This window comes from Delphinus delphis, chromosome 4, assembly GCF_949987515.2.
Source record: "Delphinus delphis chromosome 4, mDelDel1.2, whole genome shotgun sequence".
In the NCBI taxonomy this organism is placed as follows: Eukaryota; Metazoa; Chordata; class Mammalia; order Artiodactyla; family Delphinidae; genus Delphinus; species Delphinus delphis.
The window spans coordinates 3,891,233-3,915,533 of record NC_082686.1 but is presented as its reverse complement, the minus strand read 5'-3'; the positions used below and the strand labels follow the sequence as shown (position 1 = coordinate 3,915,533).

The 24,301-nt window shown below is 58.1% G+C and overlaps 1 protein-coding gene across 2 annotated transcripts in view; it reads right to left on the bottom strand.

Annotated features, from left to right (window-relative positions):
* Positions 1 to 918: 918 nt before the first annotated feature.
* The window catches only part of PRDM15 (PR/SET domain 15), a 41,838-nt gene continuing 18,455 nt past the window's right edge, over positions 919 to 24,301 (bottom strand). For both annotated transcript variants that reach the window (XM_060009781.1, XM_060009782.1), the window contains exons 11-23: positions 20,847 to 21,014; positions 18,603 to 18,700; positions 16,179 to 16,310; positions 15,446 to 15,580; positions 14,555 to 14,718; positions 13,585 to 13,664; positions 13,217 to 13,336; positions 10,452 to 10,583; positions 8,808 to 8,891; positions 8,194 to 8,369; positions 4,201 to 4,281; positions 2,204 to 2,413; positions 919 to 1,389 (exon numbers count right to left, since the gene is read on the bottom strand). In XM_060009781.1, coding sequence (XP_059865764.1) covers positions 919 to 1,389; positions 2,204 to 2,413; positions 4,201 to 4,281; positions 8,194 to 8,369; positions 8,808 to 8,891; positions 10,452 to 10,583; positions 13,217 to 13,336; positions 13,585 to 13,664; positions 14,555 to 14,718; positions 15,446 to 15,580; positions 16,179 to 16,310; positions 18,603 to 18,700; positions 20,847 to 21,014 — 2,051 coding nt within the window. The remainder of the gene's footprint in view (positions 1,390 to 2,203; positions 2,414 to 4,200; positions 4,282 to 8,193; positions 8,370 to 8,807; positions 8,892 to 10,451; positions 10,584 to 13,216; positions 13,337 to 13,584; positions 13,665 to 14,554; positions 14,719 to 15,445; positions 15,581 to 16,178; positions 16,311 to 18,602; positions 18,701 to 20,846; positions 21,015 to 24,301) is intronic.

The window sequence follows — 24,301 nt, the reverse complement described above, 5'->3', positions numbered from 1 at the left end:
TTCTGGCTACGCCTCAGCCCTAATAAATACATTTGGTGGCAGGGAATCCTGAGACACAACCCCGAGGTGCCCCCAGAGGGGCCGGCATGAGGCTCACGGCCCCTGCATCGGGGCAGCCGCGTAGAGCTGGACGTGGACCCGCAGTCCCACAGTGCAAACGACTTCTGTGTGTTAGAGGAAAATAGAGAACGACATGGCCTCCGCAGTCTCGATCACACAGGCGTGCTCGAGGTAAAGTTTAAAAAAAAAAAAAAGGGAAGAGGCATATTGAGAATCGATTCACGAATTCTACCACTAAGGTGCCTTGGTCGGCAGCCTCACGCGACCCCTTGCCCGAGAGCAACTCGTGAAGGCCAGAGGAGGGGCATCCGCTCCCACAGGGCATCCTCCCACATGGTTTCAGCCCAAAGGTGCTGAACGAATTCGACTCAACTCAGATTTCAAAGAGAGTCAACGTGACTTGAACTCCTATCTGCTCGTTAGCAAAAACGTGCAGCAGCCACAGGAGAAAACCGGCTACGTTTCCACACAGTAGCGGAGCCCTAAAGGGAAACATGAAACACGCCACTTACATCCCTGGTGACATACGGGTCTTACCATGCTGCTCCTCCCTGGGTTTCCTTTTCCCAAACCCTGCGCCCATCCGCCTTCCGGGAGGGACGCCTGGGGGCCTGGCCTTGCCGGGCAGAGCACATGGGGCCTCAGGGGGACCTGCTCGAGGTCACTCGTGAGCTCAGCTGACAGACTGGGATGGCTGTTGGTGAATTTGGAGATGACGCTGCAAAAGCTACGTCAACCTTCCTGATGCTGCAACGTGCGGTGTTTGTTTTTTCGTTTGGTATCCAGCAAACAAATCTCAAATAAAAACAGAACCGGACCGCCTGCCTGTGGTTCTCCCCCAGGTCCCCGCAGGGTGACTCAGTAGCTGTACATCTGCGGCTGCTGCTCGGCCGGCACCGGGGGCTGGGCGGCCTGCGGGGCGGGGGCCGGGGCGGGCAGCACGTCTGTCTGGGGCACCGCCCGCCAGGTGAGCGGCGGCTGCTCGCCGAGCTGGCTCCCCAGGGGCGTGATGGAGTTGACCAGGGTGGTCAGGTTGATGAAGTGGGCCACCGACTGCGGATTCGAGGCTTCCGGCTGCGGGTGGATCTGGAGCTCGTTCTGGCGGTTGTGCAGCATGGCAGAGCCGCTGACAGTGTCAAAGGTCACGGTCAGGATGGAGTTGTCCAGCTGCAGCTGGCGCTCCGGGGTGGTCAGGTGCCCGACGGCCACCGGCTGGAGGTTGGTAAACTGAGTCCCGGCCGCGGTGGTGATGGGGGTCACGGTGATGTTGGTCAGGCCGACGGAGCTCGACGGGGTGGTCACATTGGGGTCGCCCAGCGTCACCACCACCTGGAAGAGTCACGCACAACATGGGACCGTTAGTTCCTGCAGAATCGAGAACATGAGCAGCTTCCTGTGCTGTACTTTGTCACGGAGGCCATCTCGTGACGCTGGAATCATCACACCCCTGGCCCAAAGGAAGGAGTTAAAACACCTGCTGCTGAGAGATTAAACCAAGTTCATTTTTCCTGGAAAAAGAATTCTAGTGAAAGAGAGAAACAAGATACAGACACCGTCACCGAGGCCATCAGCTGGAACTGAAAATCAAAGGGTTTCCGTAGCTAGGAAAAAAAACAGAAGAAAGTAATGAGAAAAACAGAGCACATTCTTCACTGTCTCTTAACTTCTGTGAAGTGATGATGGTAAATGGAAATCCCAACTGTAAAGGTCAGAAGGGCAGTGAACCAATGTGCAGTGCCAGAGCTAATAAATGAAAAAGCAAAGCCATGCTCCTCCCCACAGACAGGGCTGGAACGCAGGAACGTCTGCAACCAGGGTGACCAGGGCCAGTCAGGGGAGGGGTGTGGCGTCCGACACACGCCGACCAGGAGCTGGGGGCCTCGAAACCCCAGCGGGGAAGCCTTGGTTAAAAGCAGCAGGCTGGCCAGCCACACGCCCTGGCATGCAGAGTCGGGCCCTGCCTGACTGGCCGGCATGCTCAGGCCATTGAGAACCTCCCCAAACTAGACGCAGCCCCGTTCCCAACCCGGGAGGATGGCGGTGACTTCTGGGTCTAAGCTGGGAAACGGGGCACGTGCTGGCCACGGCCAGAGTCCAGGCCCCCCACGCCCGGGGCCCCCAGCCCTGCACGGGGAGCGGCGACCTGCTGGATGCTCTGCACGGCGGAGCTGGTCTCGTCCCCGACGCCGCCCGAGAACGTGGCCTCCTTCTCCGAGAACTCGCTGAAGGTGGCCTCCTCGGGCCCCGTGGCCCCGGCCTCGTCCTCTGGCTTCTGCTTCCTCTTGTGAGTCCTCCTGGCGGCTTTCACGTGCTTCCCTTCCGCCAGATCCTCCTGCCCCAGGCTCAGCTCAGGCTGCAGGAAGAGAAGGCGTGACAACAGCGGGTCAACGGGCTGTGGCCCCGAAGCGGCCAGCGCGGCCCGGCCCTGTTCCTGGACACCAGGTGACCAGGCTTGTCTGCTAACTTGCACTTCGAAGGACGGGGGCAAGTTCCTGTTGGTTTCAGTTGCTTTTCTTTCAGGTGAAGGATTTTAGATACCAGTCATATTTTTAAAAGCCACATTTTGTGCTGAAATAGAAACATCTCTAAAAGCAGATTTTTTGAGCCACTGTTTCAGCCCTGTTGAGCTCAGTCTGAGACTGAAAAATGCTTTCACATCAGGACTCTCATCCCCTGGCTGAAACAGATTCACTGCAGACACAATCTTGGATCAAAATGAGGCTGACCGCAAGAACTGTGCAGTCACCTTTTCTGGGGACAGCAAACAGGGCCCGGCGGTAATGGTGACCCCAGACGGGTGCCCTGCACACGTCTTCTTGAGCTGCTAAGTGTGGCCTGTTTTCCGACCTACAGCTGGGCTGGCCCAGCATCACGGAGGCCGCTGAGTCACGGTGGCCAGCAAGGCTCTCCTCCCTCCTGGTCCTTGGTGCCATCCATGAGACTTGCTCCCACCCAGCGGCAGGCAGACCCTGAGGAGGGGTTGCCCCGGCCAGGGTGGGCGTGGTCCTGGCCCTCCGGGGCTGCTGAGGCGTGGGGCACGGCGGTTCAGTACAACCCGGCCACTGAGCGCCGCGCCCAAAGCTCCGTTGCAAAACACAGAGGTAGAAACGTGATTTTAAAATAACCGAGAGCATGACACGTTTCCTTTAAAAGAAGAGAAGCTGGGCTTCCCTGGTGGCGCAGTGGTTGAGAGTCCGCCTGCCGATGCGGGGGACACGGGTTCGTGCCCCGGTCCGGGAGGATCCCACGTGCCGCGGAGCGGCTGGGCCCGTGAGCCATGGCCGCTGAGCCTGCGCGTCCGGAGCCTGTGCTCCGCAACGGGAGAGGCCACAACGGTGAGAGGCCCGCGTACCACAAAAAAATAAAATAAAATAAGAGAAGCTTTTTATATAAAGCTACTGACTAAAAATTCCTTTTAAAAGTAAGTTCACCTAATACATTGAAAGTTATTTTGCTTCTAATAATCTAATCGTGCTAATAAGCTTTTCTGGAAACACCTGTGATGCTTAAGTTTAAGTGTCGACGTGGCTGGGCTCGGGCGCCCGGCTGGGTGGCTGAACACCAGTCTAGAGGCTGCCGTGAAGGGATCTTTCAGATGTGATTAACGCTGAAATCGGTGGGTACTGAGTCATGCAGAGCGCCCTCTGCAATGCGGGTGGGCCTCGTCCCATCGGGCGAAGGCCTCGAGAGGAAAGCCTGAAGCTCCCAGAGGAAGCGGGAACTCTGTCTCCAGATGGACCCCGGGCACAGCATCAACTCCTCCTGGGTCTCCAGCCTCCGGCCCGTCCTGAAAGCTCTGGACTTGCCAGCTCCACACTCGTGGGCACCAAGTCCTTAAAATAAACCTAATTCTCTCTGTACACACACGTACGCACGTGTACACACGCTCTCTATTGACTGTTTTCTGTGGGGAACTGTGACTTAAGAAACCATCTATTCTCTAAAAGGAGATATGTCAGGATTCAGAAAACTGAAATTCTAGAAACTTTTATAGAAACTAAAAGGCTCCTGGGGTGACGACCAACCAATAAAACAGAGGCAAACGCGCGTGAAACGTGCGTTTTTTCCCAAAGGCTGCTCAGGACACCTGCCGGGGCCCCTCGGGTGAGATGTCCCGGGCCCCGCGTGCGCCGGGCTCACCTGGACGATACCGATGGAGGAGGCGTCGATGGTGGTGGTCTCGGGGAGGTGGTCCAGGTCGTCGATCCTCACGGCCAGGACCTAGGAGGGACCACAGGGCGGTGAGCCCGGGACACCACGCCCGAAGGCCGAGGCGCAGGTCAGGCGGGACCCAGACACGCGCCGACAGGCAGCCACCCTCAAAGGCGCCCACGCCCTCACGGGCCCTGCTCGGGTCTTGAAAACCTGGATTCCACAGTCCCGTCCGGGCTCTCCTTCCCTCCTCCCAGGCCCCCTCTCTTCAAGATTCCGCTGTGCTCTCACACACGGGGGTGTTACCTCGCCCCTGTCCGTGTGTCACCGCACTGTCCACCGCTCGAGGGTGGAGACTATTCCTTCCCTTTTAGTTTAGTGAAAACACTAACGTGTGCAGTGCACAGTGCATAGTGCATTCTCACTCAATCTTGTTCTTTCAAACCGAGAGTGGAGCGGGATACGATACAGGAAACCTGTCCTAAAGGAACCATCGAGAATGAGACATTTACACTGTACACACGTGACTTTTCTACCTGAAAAGTAGACAAGTCCGGGTAGTTTCATTGGTCATTTCAGATGAAGTGCACCTGTGAGCCGCACCAGCCGGTCCCCAGCACGCAGACCCTTACGCCAGGACACACGCCCGGGGTCCACCCGGTCTTCCCTGAACCTGACCCACACACCTGCTGACGCTGGCCGTACCGTGACTGCGATCACTTAAGTGAACAAATCACAGGTGGGGCGACGGACCCTGAGCGCAGAGAGAACGGAATCCCTGGGAGGGAGGTGTGGAAACGGGGAGGTGCTGAAGAAGGGAAGTGCTGTGCAAAGACTATACGAGAGCAGGGAGACCAGGAAAGTGTCTGCACGGGCTCTTCAGCCCAGTGGCTCTGCAAGCATCTCTACATTCTTGGTCAAAAAAAATTAAGAACTAAATTATAGGCTATACATAGCGGGTGTGGCTCATTTAAGCAGAATGACGGGGAGCTGCATTTCTGGACTTAGGTTCCGACACCAGGGCTGGGCGTTCTCTGAAAGGACGGGCAGCAAGGAGGTCGTGGTCATGTGTGTTGCAACGTAAATGCTGACGTGGCGCTGAGGACCCAAGTGTGACTGTGATGCCGCAAAGCTTAGTCACAGCGGCCAGATGCCACCGTCCTCTCCCACCCTCACCATCAGCGCCTCCACCGCTGTCACCACCGTCACTGTCACCCCCACCTCCATCACTGTCACCACCACCATCACCTCCACCACCGTCACTGTCACCCCCACCTCCATCACTGTCACCACCATCACCTCCACCACCGTCACTGTCACCCCCACCTCCATCACTGTCACCACCATCACCTCCACCACCGTCACCGTCACCCCCACCTCCATCACTGTCACCACCACCATCATCTCCACCACCGTCACCGTCACCCCCACCTCCATCACTGTCATCACCACCATCACCTCCACCACCGTCACTGTCACCACCACCGCCATCATCAACGACGACATCATCAGCGTCCTAGTCACACGGTCTGGAAGCTCATGCCACGAAGAACAACCACGGAAGCATCTGCTGGCTTCGCTCTTATTCGGAGAGAAGACCACGCATGCAAAGCACTGTGTGTGTTTGAATTTTTTTGAATGTAACGTTCACTCAAAGCAGAGGGAAAGACCATACCTTGAAATGATAAAATCGCATCAATTCTGAAAGGTCTCCAATGTGTGAAAGCGGTTTACGCTTAACACCTTAGCCGGCCTCCACGGGACCCCTGCCCCCGAGTCTGTGCCCAGCACTGCGTGGCCCCCTGCCCCGCACCCCTGCACAGCCAGGCCCCAGGGTGGCACCCACACGGCAGCAGAGCCCTCCCTCGGCCTCACTCCATCTCTTCCTCTCTGTCTGACTTGTCTGCGTCCTACCCACCCCCCGTCTCCCACCCTAGACGGTCGGTCCAGGAGGACGGGGCGCACCCTGTCCGGCCGTCACCAGCGCTCATCCCCGCAGGCACTTAACTGCATCTGTTTGAGCAACACAGAAGAAAATGACAGAGAAACATCAGAGGATCAACGGGGGAAGAGGCTGAAGGCTTCAGAGACAAAAGGGACTGAGAACAGAGCCCCGACAGGGGAGCCCTCCGTGAGCTGGAGTGCCCTCCAGAGCGCTGTGCCGCCGGCATGGTGGGCGTGAGAGGAGGAGGTGGCCGCACAGAGGGGCTGGCTAGGAAGTGACCGTCAACCAGACGGAAGCGTCTGCCAGGCTGCTCCGCGCCCGCAAGGCCTCCCGCACCCAGCAACGTGCATCACACAACCCGTCTGCAAAAACTGCTGTGCGCGCCGTTAGCACGTGTAGCTACAAACACCCACACGTCACCAAGAAATCACTCCCACGTGTCACGAGCCCCCGGGGAGCCTGCAGCGCCGGCCCTGGGCCCCGAGGCCTGGGGGGCGCTGTCTGCCGACACTGGGCAGCGGGTGGGTGCTGACGCTTCGGGCTCCTGCTCTCCCAACTTTGTTTTTCTAGGTGGAAACGCTAGCTGGCCACTAGGTGGAAAAGGCCAGGAGTGAGGACAGCGAAGCTGGTGGAGCCCCAGCTCCTCGGGGTCCCCAGAGCTCAGGGTCAAGGTGACGCAGAAAAAGACGCACTTGCCACCCAAACGAGGCAGAGGGTGCTTGTACAATTGCGAAAGTAACCCACGTTCACTAGAGTGAATTACTTAAAACGGAGAACAAGCGAAGAAATAACCAAAACTTCAACGCCAGGGGAAGACCACCGTGTAATGTTTTTGTCCTTTCTCGTTTCGCCCACCCCACTTATATCACATACGTGAGTATCCCGTAAACACACACAACGTGAATGACATAGTGTATACACACGCGGTACACGCACGGCGTGTACGGCTTTCTTACAGCAAACACTCCCGCTTTCACGCAGGGTTCTCTGCAAACACGTCACATTCAGGCACATCACTAAACTACCACTAACTTAATCACATTCCCCTTGCAGGACGTTGAGGGGTCCAAGTAGTCATTTATATAAAACACTGGAGGGATGGTCACGCTACCCCCCAGGAGGACACGCCACGGCCAGGCGCCCGGCTCACGCCCGCCGCACAGGCATTTTGAATCTAAGAACCTCCTCTAATTCAACGGAGGAAGGATCGCACCTCTACTGTTAAAGGCTTTCTCCTGTGTCTTAACCACAGGTGTTCGCTTTCATGAATCTCCGTGGACACACTGGGTTCTTTGTGTTCTACTCATGGAATGCATATTACCTTTAACGTTAACAGTTTCTATCTGTTAACGGTAGTAATATCTTACCACATTTTTTCCGTTTTCCCTTTGACCTACAGAAGTTCTACATGTTATGCCGCTTAGTCAAATCGTTTGTTCGAGACTCCTCTCACCGCTTTTGCGCTTAGAAAGTTTCCACCCTTCAGTGATATAGCTATTTTCCCGTACTTTCTTCTAGCTTTGTTTTTCAGTTTACTTCTTTTTAAAAAGCATTAAATTCTTCAGTGCGCTGGACCTGCCTTTAGAACCAGCCCACGGGTGAGCCAGGGTCTATCTGCCTCAATACAGCTTCTCCCCGTCGGTCCCCAGGGCCACCTTCTATTCAGCCCCTAACACCACACGGAGGCTCCCGTCCTGAATCTTTTTTAGTTGCCCAAAGGGAGGAAAGGGGGAGGGGTCAGGGTCGTACTCCCGTCTCGCTGTAATTCCAGCGAGAATGTAATTTATAACCTCAGCAAAAAACACGTTCCAGGCTCTTCTGTTCACTCACTCGTTCAGCGCCGTCGGCGCGCAGGCGGAGGGGAGTTGCCAGGCCCGGGCCCCGCCTGGAGGAACCACGGGCCTGCGCGGGGGCAGGGATGGTGAGCCAGCGCGGCGGGGTCTCTGGGCAGGAGCCGCCACCGGGCAGAGGGCAGAGGGGCCGGGCCTGCACGGGGAGGCGGGGGGAGGCAGGCAGGGTCGCCCGCCCAGGCTCACCTCGGGGTGCTTGCGCCGCATGTGTCTGCTCATGGAAGCCCTGGTGGACACCTTGGTCCCGCACAGCTGGCAGCTCTGGGCCTCTACCTTGTCGTGGGTGAGCTGCACGTGCTTCTGCAGCATGTACTCGGTGACGTACTTCTTGTCGCACACGGAGCACGTCCACTGCTTGCCCACTTCCCACACGCACGGGGCAGAAGAGAAAGCACGGGTGGTGAGCGGGGTCAGCCTCTGCACGTGCGGCCAGGGTCGCCGGCCGGGTCACCCACCCGGTGGTCAGGCCGCGGGACAGGCAGCGCGGCCTCCTCCCCTCCTGGAGCCCAGTAGCTACTCCAATATCCGAAAATTCAAGTTTCGGACAATGTCCGAAAATTATGATGGGCTGACGTTTTGGGGGCAAAGGGCCATCGTTAAGGCAGAACAGCACCAAAACATCTGAAAAGGCCTACCAGCAGCATCACAGCCAGGCCATCCCCGCCGCGCACGCTCCGGTGGCCGCGGCGGCGCCCGCACCGCGCACGCTCCGGTGGCCGCGGCGGCGCCCGCACCGCGCACGCTCCGATGGCCGCGGCGGCGCGGCGGGCGGGCGGCCGGCCCTCAGGTGCCCCGCTTACCCGTGTGGATGAGCTTGTGCGTCTCCATCGTGTTTCTCTCGCTGAAAGTTTTTCCGCACAGTTCGCACATGAAATCTTTAATCCCTGCAGAAAAAGGCACACTTAATTTCACGTTTCACGAGTGTTTTAACCGCACACAGAAGCTGTCTCGTCCTTGACACATTTCTGCATTTGCAGAAGCTGCACGGGAGGTAAATTACCAGGAGAGAGCAGACAGTTAAGTGTTCATTCCCACACGCGACCGGCACACTGTGGCTTGAAAGCTACCCTATGGCTGGCACCCAGGCGAGCTCCTTCCGCAGAAAGGGTGACAAGGACAGTTTCAGCCCGAGGCCCTCAGACTGCCACAGTCTCAGCAGAATCCGATTCAATGAGCTTACTCTGCACAGCTCACGACCAGGGAAGGCAGAGCCACGTTTACGACACGTTTAAGGCTTCCGCCCGCTTCACTCCAGTCCTGAGTGTTCAGATCAGTCACTTGGTCTGGGGTGACCACCTTGCCTGCCTGCAACCCGGCCAGGAAGCATCCAGGCATCGCACTGTTTCCCTCCCCAAACTGACAAGAAAGTGGTCCTTAGAATGCCTTTTAAATAAAGGTTTCCCCCCACGTGGAAAACTAGGTAAGTGATTTTCAGGGTCCACTCATCTTGGACTTATCTTGGCCCTGTATTCGGCGAACCCCTCGTATGCTCACTGTGGCTTTTGGAGGCCAGAGGCCACTACAGCCCAGCAGGTGCAGTGTTGTGAGACCCGAGAGGTGGTGCAGGACCCAGTCCCGGGGGAGAACGCTTCCCAGAAAAGGGGAAGTGAAACGGATGAGCTTCCCCAGGAAGAGAAGGGCAACACACTTTTGTGAAAGCCCAGTGCCCTGGGGGCTGGCACTCCAGGAGGACCCAAAGCAGACCTGCGTGGTGGCCTGGACAGCCCTGGGGGCAGTGAGAGAGGTGGGCGCACAGGTGAGCTGGGCCAGGCAGTGGCAGGACTCAGGTGTGGTTTAGGGAGAACACGGAACCAACCAGAGGCTCCTACCAGAAACTTGAGACACAACTCCATCACCCAGGGATAACCGTCTCTCACTCCGCTGTCGATCTTAATCCTCTTATACACACACGTTCATCCACACACAAATGTTTTATAAGACAATGAACTCATTTGTTGTAGAGGCTGGTTTCTCTCCCACTGGACCACGAACGTCTGCGTAACTTAACATACGATTCCATCACTTGCAGGGGTGCACCGTCCCTCATGGTGAACACACCATAATTTAGCCACTGCCCTACTGATGGACACACCCCGACGACAGGATGACCGGTGTGTACACACGCCCCGGGCCCTCGTCTGATGGTTTCTCCCTCACACGCTCCTGCAGGGCGACGGCTGAGTCGGTGGGAAGGCGTTGAGGACAGCTAGCCGGGCGGTAACCCGAGCTCCGTGAGGGTGCACAAGGGTGGAGGGTGCTTGCAGGGACCGGGAGCTTCTGAGAAACCGGCCACCTAAGCAACCCACCTCCGAGAGCTCGGTCAGGAAGCCCGGGGCGTGCTGGGAGCTAAAGGCCGCGAGGGGCAGCGGCGGCGCTTCCCCGAGCTGCGCCTGCACCGCGGGCCTGGTCCCTCCGCGAGGGCGCCGCGGCCGGGGCTGACTCACCCGTGTGCCGCTTGTAGTGCTTGAGCATGTTGACCTTCTGCGCGAACTTGCGGTGGCACTCCCTGCACTCGTACTCCTTGATGCCCTTGTGCAGTTTCATGTGGTGGCGCAGCGCGTGCTTGGTCTTCATGCCTGCGGACGGAGCGCGGCGGCTCTTCGGGGGCCCCAGCCCTGCCACGGACCCCAGCGGCGCACGCGCCCCGCCCCCTCGCCCCGGCACACACAGGTCGGGGTGAGAGCAAAGAGGGACAGGGCGCGGGGGCTCGTCTCCGAGGGCCCCCCCCACCCGCGGTGAGGCGGGCCCTGTGTCCTCGGAGGCCACTTCCAGACAGCCCGTCTCGGCGGGCGCCCGCCCAGCCTGCACGGTCAGCGCTCCCAACAACAGGAGGGGCGGGTAGCCGTGCCCATCTAACCACTGTGACCCAACTGACTCAGCTGGTGGGCGGCGGCTCCAAGTCTCCTGAAGTCCAATGTTGATCTTGGTGATGTAAGTGTTAATTAAGATTAGATACTTAAAGGTCCAAACACAGACTTTCCATCTACCGTCAGGTTAATGTAACAAAGTCAACACTGGCGGAAAGGAGCGAAATATGCTAAAACCTCCCTAACTCAGGCGCCGAAGAAGGAAAGACCCTGGTTTAGGGTTTGAATCAGTGGTGGAGGGTCTTAGGCCAGGAGACCCACCAGGTGGGCAGTGCTGGACAGGAAGGGGGGCTGCAGGGTCTGTGGGCAAAGGGCGCCTGGGGGGCGGCCTTAGCATCTCATGGTGCGTGAAGTGTTTTGAACAAATCTTCCTGTGTACCCTTGGCTACTAGTGCTGTACGTGGAAACCCACCAGGCATGGCACAGGGGTCTCTGCTGCCAGGTGATGGGACTCTCATTACCTCTACAGCCTCCCATTTGAATAGGACCCGGTCAGGTCCAGAATTTGGGGGGAAAATGTAAAGTATTGATAATAATAAGCAAGGGCATTTCCTGCAACGTCACTTGGAATGATAGAAGACTGCACACCAAAAACCCCTGAAGATATAAATGAAAGGGTCTGGTTGTAGGAATCCACAGGATGGAATCCTGTCAAGGTTTTGAGAGGAAAATTAGGGCCATATTTGCCTGATATGAAAAGGTCACCACGATGGATATGGAAGTAAATAAAAAGTAAGGGATGGAAAGAACAGGTAAGCACAAGCATCTGCTTGTATGTGCCAGTGATCATAATATGAAAGTAAAATGACCACTGATAGTTTAGGATTATGGAAAATAAATACGGTAACCCAAGTGTTAACACCTGCATTGTATTTAAAGTATTCAGAAGTCATGAAAGAAATCATGAAACTAAACATTAAATACACTTCAGATATAAAAATGTATATAACACAAGGTGTGCCACTGACCTCAGCGCCCACCCTGGGCGCCCCTCCCTGACCCGCCAGGGCTCACTGAACAGCATCAGGTCTCAGGTGTGGTTGCCCCCTGCCCAGCTGGGTGGACGGCCCACCACACCTGTCTACCTACAACCCTTCCCACCTCTAACTGGCTCTAGCTCTGTGGGAAAGGGGCTGGACTTGCTGCAGCAAAGACGGGGGCTGCAGCTGGAGCTCCAGCCAGCAGGGCCAGTGCTGACATGCGTGGAAACTTCTAGAAATGTCGGTGCACAACAATCAAATGCTGCTTTTGAAGGGTATAACTGAGGTCCGAGGTGGGAATAACTTTACTTTGCATAGCCATTTGTGTCAAAAAAAATTTTTTTTTTTGGTTAGGTGCCTGGGTTACTTTTTCAATAAAACAATCTACACGCTGCACACAGTTACTCTGGAGAACAGACAAGAAACTGTCACCTGTGCAGAGAGGGACTGGGGGCCAGGGGTGGGGGACTGTGCACTTTCTGCTTTTCTCTGCAGTTCTTTTAGCCTTCTGCGTGTAATCTTATTTTATGAGTCTAACAGGGGTTTATCCAGTGAGTGGAATTACGGGGCATTTGTGTTTTCTTCGTACTTTCCTAAAAATCACATAAAGGAAGAAAGTAAAAACTTGACAGAATATTAAATTTTTTAAAAGACCCTCACAGCAAGGCAGATGAACTTGACCAGTCCCATATCTGAAGGAGGGCGGCACTGCCGCTGTCCACCACACAGAACACTGGCGGCCACTTGAAAGCACCAAAGATCTGCTGCCCCAAGTCTTCCTGACAGTTCTGGTTTGTTTTCAAACAGAAATGAGTTAAAATTTTACCATGGACTGGGATTACCTTTTTTTCCCTCATTCTACTTACTGATGTGAGAGATTTTATTAATGGACTTATTATCATTTCACTCATTTCACCTGACTCCAATAAAGGTCACAGTCATCACTGTAACAGTGCATCACTGTGCACAGCTGGTCCTAGTTAGTGGTTCCAGTCGGCAGTGAGGATTTTGCACCTACACTCAGGCCACACGAGGCCCCTCAGATTATTCTGTACTTCACAGAGTTCTGTGTTGCACTGTTTCCCTACTTTGAAAACGATTTGCTTGTGCTTTGATTTCACCCCATCTCCTGCCTTTGGACGGCTTTATTTTTCTCGCTGATCCTCCTCGGGTCTTACCTTTCTTGAGTAAATGACTCGGGTCTGGGCGACCCCCCCCCCCCCCGCCCCGTGTGGCCTGGCCGCCCCTCCTGCCTGACGGCCAGGTCCCCCCCACCTCCGTGCGCCCGCTCTCGCCTTCGCCCCTCCCTCCCCCTCCCCCCACACTGAGCACACAGCCCGGGTCCCCCCCACCTGCCCTCACCTTTCCCACACTCTGCGCACAGGTACTCTCGGATGTTGTCATGCACGCGCATGTGCTCCTTCAGCATGTCCTTCCTGGCAAAGGACTTCCCACACTGCTCGCAGGCGTGGCTTTTCACACCTACAGACAAACAGGTCAGACTTTCACAGCAGGAGATCCGCACCCACGGTCACCGCGTGATGACGGGAGAAGTGTGGCCCCACGCCTGCAGTTGGAGCAGTGCCCACTGAACCCTCCTTCCCCGGTCTCCGCGGGGACCCAGAGCGGGGAGCGGTGGCAAAGACGGACAGAGAAGCGCCGGCAGGGAGGCAAGATGACCGCTGGGCAGGAAGCAGCCCGGGCCCCTGTGTCCTCCCAGGCACGGCTACCTGTGTGGATAAGTTTGTGCCGCTCCAAGTTTCCGATGCTGTTGAAGATACGCCCGCAGATCTCACATGGGTGGATGTACCTGAAACCAGGCACAGGCTCAGGACGCCCCGCACAGCCTCCCGGGGCCGTCAGCGGCCGAGTGCACCTGCCTGAGCGCCTCTATCGGCAGGTGGGGCATAAAAGGTGCTGGGCGGGGGACAAGGGACCCAGACACTTCAGCCTCCATCTGGGCTGAATCGTCCCCCTCAAGATTCACACGTTGGTGTCCCGATTCCCAGCACTGCAGAACGCGACGGTGCTTGGAGATGGGGGTCGTCACAGAGGGGCTAAGTTAAAATTGAGGTCCTCACGACAGGCCCGAATCCAGCATGACTGGTGCCCTCATAAACAGGGACACAGAGACACGCACTGAGGGAAGGCCACGAGGACACAGGGAGAAGATGGCATCCACACGCCAAGGAGAGAGCCTGGGACAGATGCTCCCTCACGATCACAGGAGGAAGCAGATCTGCTGCAGCTAGAACGTCCGGCCTTCAGCACTGAGATAATACATTTCTGCTGTTCAAGCGGCCCAGTCGGCAGCCCGAGCAGACTACTCGGCTCTAAGCAGGGCTGTTGCCTGACTTGCTTGGACACACAGCGCTGATTACGGGCTGTAGCCAGAAGTGGGACTGACATTCACGAAACCTAATTACTGCGGGGCAAAGGGGCTCTGGTCGTATGCAGGCAGGGCCTGCAACGTGGCCCACTGTGCCGGGGGTCTGGGAAGGCGTGCAACCTGGGAGAGGCCTGATGACCCACGAAGGAGCGAGGCCAGTGCCTCCCCCAGACCCGCCCAGGGCCCCCGAAGGAGGGAGAACTTGCTCTGCGCTCCAGACGGCTGATTTGGGCACCTGCCTCTCTGCAAGGAAGCCAGCCCTCCCTCCGCACCACCCTAGACCAGGGAGCCCCTGCCCGGGGGGGCCTCACTTCTGCACGTTGGGGTCAGGCAGGTTCTCGCGGTGGATGACCATGTGGGCGTGGTAGGTGGCCTTCAGGGCGAAGCGCCGATGGCAGGTGCTGCAGCCGTAGCCCTTCTCCTTGTGCACCTCCATGATGTGCTTCAGGTACTCCTTCCCGCGGCCGAAGGTGAGCTGTGGACACGCACACTGCTCTCGTGCGCACGCAGCCCGGATCCCCGCGGCCAACGCTGCGCTGCTGCCACCCAGGCGCCCTGGACGCCGGAGAGAGCCCGCTTCCCAGCAGGAGAGGGGGGACTCCCGAGAGCAGGGCCAGCGGTGGGCAAAATCACGAAGCGGGGGGGGCACAGGAAGCAGACTCCGGTCCTCCTGGACCTGCCGGCAGGTCCCGCGGCCCCCACCCCCCCCAGCCAGCTTCCAGAACGCCCCTCCTCTCCGCCCACCTGACCCCATCTCTCTCCCAAGCCTGAAGGCCCTGACAGGTGCACGGTCAGGTGCTGTGCCGAGCCCACAGGTGTGAACGCCCAGGGAGAACGCAGGGACCTGCTGGGCCGTGGTGAACCACAGCTCCCAGAGCAGTGAAGCCGTACAGCAAAACTGCTGAAAACTCACCGCACCCCCAGCCTCTAAGCAAGGGTCCCTGCCATGTGGGGGGCAGGCGGAGGACAGAGGAGCCCTGGCTTGCGCCCACCTTTGTGGACACGGATCCCCACCGGTCAGCCACACAGGCACGTGTGGACCGCACTGATTCTGAGACAGTGGTCCCCTGATGGCGGTGAGACCCGTATCCAACATCCCTGAGATGTGACGAGACCTGGGGCGCCTTCCGGGACATCTGTGAGGTGCCCCCCCATGCCAGAGCCCTGCAGCCCCAGGGCCGGAAGGCTGCAGGTCCAGTTACCTGACACCTTTTGCAGCTGTACTTGTGAGGCTCCGAGTCTGCGCTCTCGTCGGAAGTACCATCGTTTTCTTCCGAGGAGATCCCGATCTTGCCGATGAACTCCTCCCTCTGCTGGTCGTCCATCAGCGCGATGTCCTGGCAAACAGTCACCGCGTCCAATTTCTGACACGCTTGGCGCGAGCTTTAACCGGGGATTTGTAGGCCGGATGCAGAAACCGTGCCCTCGGGTCACCTGGGACACCCCACCCCCTGACGGTGGGGCCATCAGGCTTTGCTCACGTCCAGGCGACTGTGAACGCCAGGGCTGGAGCTGCTGGGAACAGTCACCGAGCTGGGACGCGTCTGGAGGGCATGCTCTGCGTCCTCACGTGGGCCTCGTCACCACCGACCCCTCCCTCCTTTTCCCTGGATCGGCACTTCTTCCCCCGCCCAACCCCGCAGCCATGACCCCGAATCCTCACTCCTCTCCCCACCACACCCACAAGCTCCCGTCTCACGTTCCTCAAAGGCAGGGAGGGAAGCAAATGCCTCCCGTCCCGACCCTCGACCCTCATTCTTGTCCCGGGAGGTGCCTAGCATGGAGGGGTTTTAACGCGAGCCCTGCAGGTGGGCTTCAGGAGACACGGCAAGAAGACTCCAGAGAGCTCACCGGAAGAGCGGCAAGGCGGCCACGCTGACCACAAGGGCCGGCCCCGCCCCCCCGTGCAGCCCGGGAAGGGGGACGCTAGCCCACCTTGAAGTGGACGTGGATGTGATCCCGGAGCACGTCCACGCGGAAGAACCTGCGCCCGCAGATCTCACAGGTGTACTTCTTGTCGCCGTGCGTCAGCAGGTGTTTGTTCATGTTGCTCCTGCAGGAGAACACCTGTGGGGAGGAGAGCCGGCTCGGAGAAGCCTGGGACCGTGCGTGCCCGGCCCACGGGGAGGCCGTAACCGGGCACAAAAGCGCAGCTTCCCCCCAGGGTTTGAGCTGCAGCAACTCCTCAGTGTTGGAGACACAAATAGTCACGTGGTGCTAGAATCCTGACCGTTTGACCGTTTAAATTGGTGCTTACATTATAGTACAGAATTAACCGTTGTCTAGTCTTCACCATAAACAGTATTCTGCTCAATTTCATTCAGCTCACTTAAATATTTCACTAGGATGGGGCCTACCAAGAAGGCTGTCACAGAAACAGCTGCAGTTTTCCGAAAGCGGATGTCAGAAGAGTTATGTCCTCAGTGGGTGTTCCGTATTTCATGCACAATTCACACCGCCTCCCCCAGTTTCTCAGCGCTTCCTGTCTAAAGTGATGAGTGTGGAGACTCGGTCATTCACCTAGTACTCATCCACTGGGTGTCCCCTCTGCTGCCCACAGGCCAGGTGCAGCTGTGCGTCCACCAGCAGAGCTCAGTGGACAAAACCAGCAGCAGAGATGGCCCCCAGGGCCCGCACTGATCTGAGAGAACGGCCTTCGCCCCAGTGGCCAAGTGACCTGGAGAGCAGGCCTCCTTAGAGCTCAGCCCGACCACGCGTGGTCTCAGGAAGAGAACACGCCATGAACGAAAGGGACACGGTTCACGGGGAACAGAGGCTAATGCCTTCACGGACACTGCTTTTCAAGATCTGCAGGTGACTTGCGGCCAACAGCCCTGAGACCACAGCCCAGGGAGGCTGGGCGGGAAAAGGAGTCAGCAGGGCAGGAAGATGGGCCTCCAGGGAGGGATGGAGGTTGCAGGTGTCCCCCGGCACCTGTGTTCTCCAGGCAGACGGGGCTGGAGACGGGATACTTGGAAGCAATGAAGAATTCAGTTCTAGAGACATTCAGGCTCTGGTCATCTGCTCTCTTGCTGTGGAGGAAGGAGCTCAGCCTTGTCTCCCATTGGCCACGATTTTCCACTAGTGCCACCCCGGCACGAACACTCCATCTCCAGCACCCCGAGCCATGTGCCACTGAGAGACCTTTCGCCTCTTGCCTGGCCCCTCCATGAGTGTTCAGTGAACATTTCACAGAATAAAAGGTGTCTGAACGTCAGTCACACGGCTGGCTGGTTTCACGTACACCATCTCCCAGGGACATGGAAGGGACACGGTGCCACCACTCCTCAGAGCCGGTGGTCAGTGGGCAGAATGAGCGGGACACGTGAACACGGGGCAGCCTCCACCCACCCCTGCCCGGGAGCGACCCGGCCTGGCCACCCGGGCTCAGGCGTGTGTTCCGTTACCCCAGCTCCACTCCCCCCTCCAGCCCCCAAACCCACACTAAGTCAGAGCCCCAGCGTGGAGCCCATAGGCCACGCTACCCTGCGGACCTGTTGCTTTGTGGTTTGAAAAAAATCAGGAAATTTCCCATAAAAACACGGGTTTCCGTGTTCTCTTGAAAAGGTCAAAAGATCTGGCAATGCCGCCACGTGCCAGCTGGCTGGGCCGAGTCACAGCTGGCCGTCCACCGGGCCTTCACTTCCGGTGGCTGCTGTCACTCCAGGACCACGTGGCTCACGTGGGCTGCGCGCGGCTGAGAACCCGGGAGAGCCGAGTCACGGGAGGTGAGCCTAAGGGAACGAGCAACCGCCCCTCCAGCCGAGACCAGGCATTTGTGCACCAAGACCACCGCCATCTCACGTGGTGAGCTGACGTGGCCTGGACGGCAGCGCCCGGACAGCATTCCCTGTGCAGGGCTGACGTGGCCCGGGGCTGCTCGGATGCGGACTCCGGACGTTTAGGGCCTGCTGAGGCGTCAACGCCCTCTGACGGCCGGACAGATCTGCTCGCTCGGGGCACCAGCATCCGTGGACTGGGCACAGAGCACGCGGCTGTGGCTCCGTCAGTCTCTCACCGGGAAATGCTGCAGGGGGACCAGTGCTGGCCAGGAAAATAAACCCGGACGTCCCGTCTCCGCCAGAGGCATGTGGCTCGGGGCGCTGGAGGTGGAGTGTTCGTGCCGGGGTGGCACTAGTGGAAAATCGTGGCCGAAGGGAGACAAGGCTGAGCTCCTTCCTCCACAGCAGGAGAGCAGATGACCAGAGCACCAAGTGAGGGGACGCCGCGGCTCGGCACACCAAGTACCCACTCGATCTTAACCTTTCCCCGCTCCCGCCACACGCAGTGCATAGGGCTCTGAGCCTTCCCATAAGAAAAGGCGAGCTGTGTCCGGGCCCCGGCCCCAGCCTGCGTTACCTTGCCGCACACCGGGCACCCCGAAGGCTCCTTCCTGTAGCGCACCAGGTTCTCGGCACCGCCGGCCTCCGCGTCTTCCCTCTTCACCCGCCGCACTCCTGAAACGCCCCGCCCCCCGGCCGAGAGAGTCAGTACACAGGAGACCTTCCCGCATCAGCCAGGGTCACCTCCAGCTGATGGAGGACAGGGCTGCCCACGGGTGGGACAAAGGAGCGAGCGGGTCACTCGTCCACGACGCACCGGCGCTCCGACACGCGACCCGGGAGGGAGGGCAGGCGGCCCGCACCACCGACTCCGGAACCCGGGCCGCACCTGAAACTTGGAAATCCAAGCGCAGCAAGTGTCTTGAGCTTTCCACGCAGAGGAGTCAGAATGAGCTACTGGTAAGGGAGGTATCTGTGCTCAATCTGAAGCTCAAGGGAAAGGTGGGGTTCTCAGAGGCGTCTGTACGTAGGAGGGCATTCTTATTAAAAAGATACTAATATTCATCCTTCAAGTTAAATCAGCCCAATAAGGATCAAGGTAAAAAGTCAGAAAATAATAAATTTCTATGGTTTTAAGGCAAAAGTGATCATAATTGGGATCGAAACAGACTTAGAAGTTCTCAGGAAACAGGGAATCTCTGAATAAAAGAAAGAGAGAAGTTCCTTCTCACGGTCTCTCTCTACACCACTGACCCGTCCCTCTGGGACATTCCTGCACAGCTGGGCTCAAGAACGGCCAGCTCGCTGGCCTGGAGACAAGTACGTGACTCCCCAGAAAGCCCCCAGCGGCGTAAAGCACACAGGGCTGTACTGGGCGTGGATTACGCTTCAGTATAGAGGGAAAAACCACGGAACGGCCACACAGCATTCGCTCATTCCCGAGGAAAATGATCTGAGTGCGTCAGCTGTAAAATGTTGTAAGATAAAGTTGTAAGATGCAACCCACGTATCTGTCGATCAGGAAACACCTGACTTCCGGCAGTAATGGCGGCACTTACGGGCCCGCCTGGGGCTTTATCATCAGGGTCCAGTTCAACCAGCCCAGCAGGTCGGCACAATGGCCATCCCCACAACACAGGTGAGGACACTGAGCCCCAGCAGCATGACCAAGGCCACCCGGTCACTAAGTGGACACCAGGCGCTAAGTGCAGCACCGGATCACAGATGGAAGGGGGTGGGGCTTATGAACCCACGTGAAGAAGGGCCAGGTAAAAAGGCAGAGTGCAAAGGTGATGCAGGACGTGACCTGACTCCAGGCTTGTTTTAAAAGCCATGAAGACACGTGTACACGCACAGCTGCATGCAATGGTCAGACTTCGCGAACAACTTCGTTTTCTGACCTTTTTCCCCCGACAAGCGTATACTTCATTTACAATTCTTTGTAAAACGATTTTTTTTTCAAACTTTTACAACAAGGTGCTCTGGTCAGTGCGTGCTTCTTACAGAGGCTGGTCAGCAAGAGGGCAGTGGGTTTTAGGGTAAAAAACTAAAATGTCAAGATCACTAAAACTAAAAAGCTATTTTGAAAGAGGGTCTGTCTGAGCAGAGGGTCTTTGAGAAAGCCTCCTAGGTAGGGTAGGTGCTCAGGACACACCTGTGGCCCAAGGTCCCGGTCTCTCTCTTCTCTCGGGGCCCCTGCCTTCCCCTGCACAGCTCAGGGTCTGCCCTGTGGGGTCGCCCGCAACCCCACCTCATCCCTCGCTGTGCTGCCTCCCACCTTCCCCCCCATCAGCGACCCCACTGAAGTCCATCTTTCTCCTGCGCTGGCCTCTCGTAAACCCACCACACGACAGGCAGCCCCCAGGCACCCCAAGCCCACCGCAAATGGCGAGGGTCATCGGGGGTCCCTGGGGAAACAGGAACAAGGGCAGCATCACTCACGGCCCCAAACAGCCTCCGCCTGAAACGTTCCGTCCCACGCACACGGCTGAGTGCACCACACCCCGTGTGACGTTTCATACACTGCTTTCCTCCTACTTTCGTATGGAAAGCATTTTCTCACAATATTAAGCTCTCTGAAAACAAAAAGATTTTGGTGACTGATAAAAGTCAGTCCTACAAAGAGTCTGGTTTTCCTAACTTTCCCGCTGCGGAGCGTTTGGGGCGTTTCCAACCGTTCCCACTCGCACGTGATGCTCTAATCCCCCATCAGGACCTCTGGATGCCTGAGCCAATTCCCGTCAGGTGCTGCCTCGCCAACAGGCACCCACAGAGACAGGGCCAGCGTGAGCCCCGCCCCCTCCCCGGCAGGCGCATTCACCTTCCAGGTGCCTCCTCTGGTGGTCCAGCATGACGTCCTTGCGGTAGAACATTTTGTTGCAGACTTCACAGGCAAACTTCTTGTCCCCGTGCTTCTTCTTGTGCTTGGAAAGGTTGCTGTTGGTGGAGAAGAATCTGAAACACATCTCACATTGGAACGTCTTATCATCTGTCGAGGAAGCAGGGAAACACACAGCAACTTTTAGGTACATGACACTGACTACAGGCTCAACATCATGGCCGTGGGACCGGCAACGAGGCACAGGAGGAGGGCGGGGCCAGGAAACAGCACCACCTGAGCCAACGAAGCCCCCCGGCCAAGCCAGGCCTGAGCAGCGTGCAGAGCAAACAGGTAGCTCACCTCCTTCCTCCCTGGCGCCACAAGCCTCCCACAGCATCTGGGGATTCGTGGCAAGGAAAGCGGCTGGACCACAGCTGTCCTTGGCCCTCACCCCCTCAGCCAACCTGACCGCGGCGCCGGGCCCTGCTTCCCGCAGCGTCAGATGAGCGGCCTCCTGCCCCGCCCCACCGCTCCTCTGAAATCCACCCATCGCCTGCCCCTCCCCTCCCACGTGCCCTCCACAGGCTCCTCCCCCATCGCGCAAAGACATCCCCAATGTCTCCCACCTGTAAACAAAACCGTCTGGTCCCTAGGTCACCTTTGGGAAACGTGCACCCACCCCCAGCAAACACCCCCTCCCCACATTGAAGCCTTCAGAGATACCCACAGCCCGGTGTCCCTCCCCAGTCCCTCCCCAAAGGTGGCCAGACTGCCCCACCAGGGCCTCGGACAGGCCCCACCCTGCTCTCTCCCTCCAGGTGCCCAAGGCAGACCCTGGGGTGTCCTGTCCCCTCCCCCCAGGCCCGGGGGGTCTGCCCCCCATGAGCACAAGCACAGGGGCCATCAGGGCATCTGCCCCGCCCTGGCACCTCTCCAGCTGTCTGCCTTGGCCCCAGCCACCCGGCCTCCGCCCCTGGATTAGGGGGTCTCGGGGCCTTGGTTAGCGCTCTCCACTCAGACTTGTCCTCTGCCCTCAACCCCGCCACGCCCACCCTGCTCCTGCCAGGACACGTTAACTGCCCACAGGTCCGTCACCTACGCCAGCCCCGAAAGTCAGCCCTCACTGCCCACGGCCGTCCTGCAGCACCGGGAACACCGTCCCGTGTCACCTGAGCGGGTGGGCATGACAGTGTGCGTCCCCCTCCAGAGCGAGGGCCTGAGGTCACACCGTGTCACCCTCATTTCTGGGCCTTTGGCTAAAGCCCACGTGCCACTTCCCATAGTCAGCAAATGTTTGCTGAATGCGCCAATCCCGGAGGCCGGAGGCCAAGTTTCGTTTTCTACAGTGACTGATCGCGGTCCTCACTCTGCTGCGCAGCGGACTCCCATGTCCGGGAATCGCAGCCTGGGTGCTGCTGACACTCTGGCCGGATCGCTGCGGGAGGCTGTCCTGTGCCCTGTACGTTGGGCAGCATCCCCCAGGGAGCTGTTGCAACCAAACCGGCTCCAGACTCTGCCCAGCGTCCCCGGGGACTCAGGCCTCAGCAGTTTAACTTCTGCCAGGTGGACCCCGATGTGCAGCCCCAGGTGGAGGCCCCGGGGTATCCACACTCCCCGGTACACGCGTTTGTGTGTGTGCGGTACCTGTGCTTATCATGCAGACATTTCCATGCTGATTTTAGTGGTTACATAATTTTCCACCCAGTTCATACATCGTAATTTACTCCATCTTTTTTTTTTTTTGCGGTACGCGGGCCTCTCACTGCTGTGGCCTCTCCTGTTGCGGAGCACAGGCTCCGGACGCGCAGGCTCAGCGGCCACGGCTCACGGGCCCAGCCGCTCCGCGGCATGTGGGATCTTCCCGGACCGGGGCACGAACCCGCGTCCCCTGCATCGGCAGGCGGACTCCCAACCACTGCGCCACCAGGGAAGCCCTACTTCATCATTTTTGATATTGTAGGTAATGTAATGATGCTCTTCCTACTAGATGTCCTCGGCATGGATCCTTAGGAATGAGACCACCAGAGATGAGGGCGTCTGCCATCCTGCTCTGCTCATCAGAGATGAAGGGCCGCGCCTTACAGGGCCGTTCCATGGGATCACTGGAGACCCCGCCCACTCTGGGCCTGCTAAACCACACAGGTAAGCCTCCCTCCTGGCCAGGGGGCCCACATGCCCAGGAACCCGACAGCCGTGGAAGGTGCAGCGCGGCCCTTGGACTTTCGCTTCTTCTCTCTAACGGGTCGAGTCCCTCCCAGCGTATGGAGAGGACCCACCTCTAACCATCCCCAACAGCTCCGGTGTGGCCTTCGCCGGGTGACAGCAGAGCTGGAGCAGCTGTCTGGGCCAGGCCGTCACCACGTGGCTTTTCCTGCCATGGCGTCCACATGTCACCAGTTCAGGAATCCAGGCAGGTGCTGGACGACAACCTTCTCGCCCCTCCCCCGCCCCTCCCCCGCCATAATCCCTGCTGCCCTCGAGGCCTACACTCATGTTTAACAAAATGCAGTAACTGAGAACAAACACCTGTTCTGTGGTGGATGGTCAGGCCTCTCAGCATGGCTGTGCCCCGCTCTCTGTCTGCCCCCTGCCCAGCCAGTGCCCGCCTCACCTCTACACGCTCCCCTGTACTGCTGCCCCCTGCCCCAGCTGGTGACTGTCTAATCCTCAGGCCAGAAGGCTCTGCCTTTCTTCGAGTTCATTAAAGGAGACACCTGCCCTGCTGGTGGTCCTTGACCTGAGGGGATGGGAGGGGTGTGCCCCAGCCGCTGGTTTCCCTGGTAACTGATAAGCCAACCTGATGTCAGTTGCCCCTATAAACTGCAGCCTCCTTCTCCCCTGAGGGGGGAAGATCTCTGCCTGCCAGGTGCTGCCTGCCCTCTGCACGTGGCAGGGTGCGGCTTCAGGACCTTTGTTTCGGATGTGTAAGGTTCCCGCGTCCAATAAACCACTGATGTCTCTGTCGCTGTCTCTGGGCTCTTTCTTTGGTCTCGAGGTTGGGCAGCTCCAAGGCTTGCAGGCCTGGGGGTGCAGCCCAACACGTGGGCTCTGGTGGAGGAGGGGGCACAGGGTCACCCGGAGGCGGGACAGGGGGTTTCCGGGGAGACCCTATCTTGCCTGAGGGCCTAGACATGAGCCTCTGCTCTCCTCCAGCTCCCTCAGGAAGGTCGAGGGCAGACGAGGGCCACCTCACACCCAGGACAGGCCCTGCTGAGTGAAAGCTTGAGAAAAAGCCCAGCAGACCCATCATTTCAAACCTCACACAAATCCCTGACTACGTGGTCTACGGAAGACACATTCTCCTAACATGAACACTATTACAAGAAAGTACAACAGCCTGCAAATAATATATTACACAAACGACCTCAGCTCCCAGGTTTATCCTTTGTCTTCCATCCAAAACTTCTGACCTTTGAAATTGTGGAGAAACTGCATTTCAATTCATCGCTGCTCTG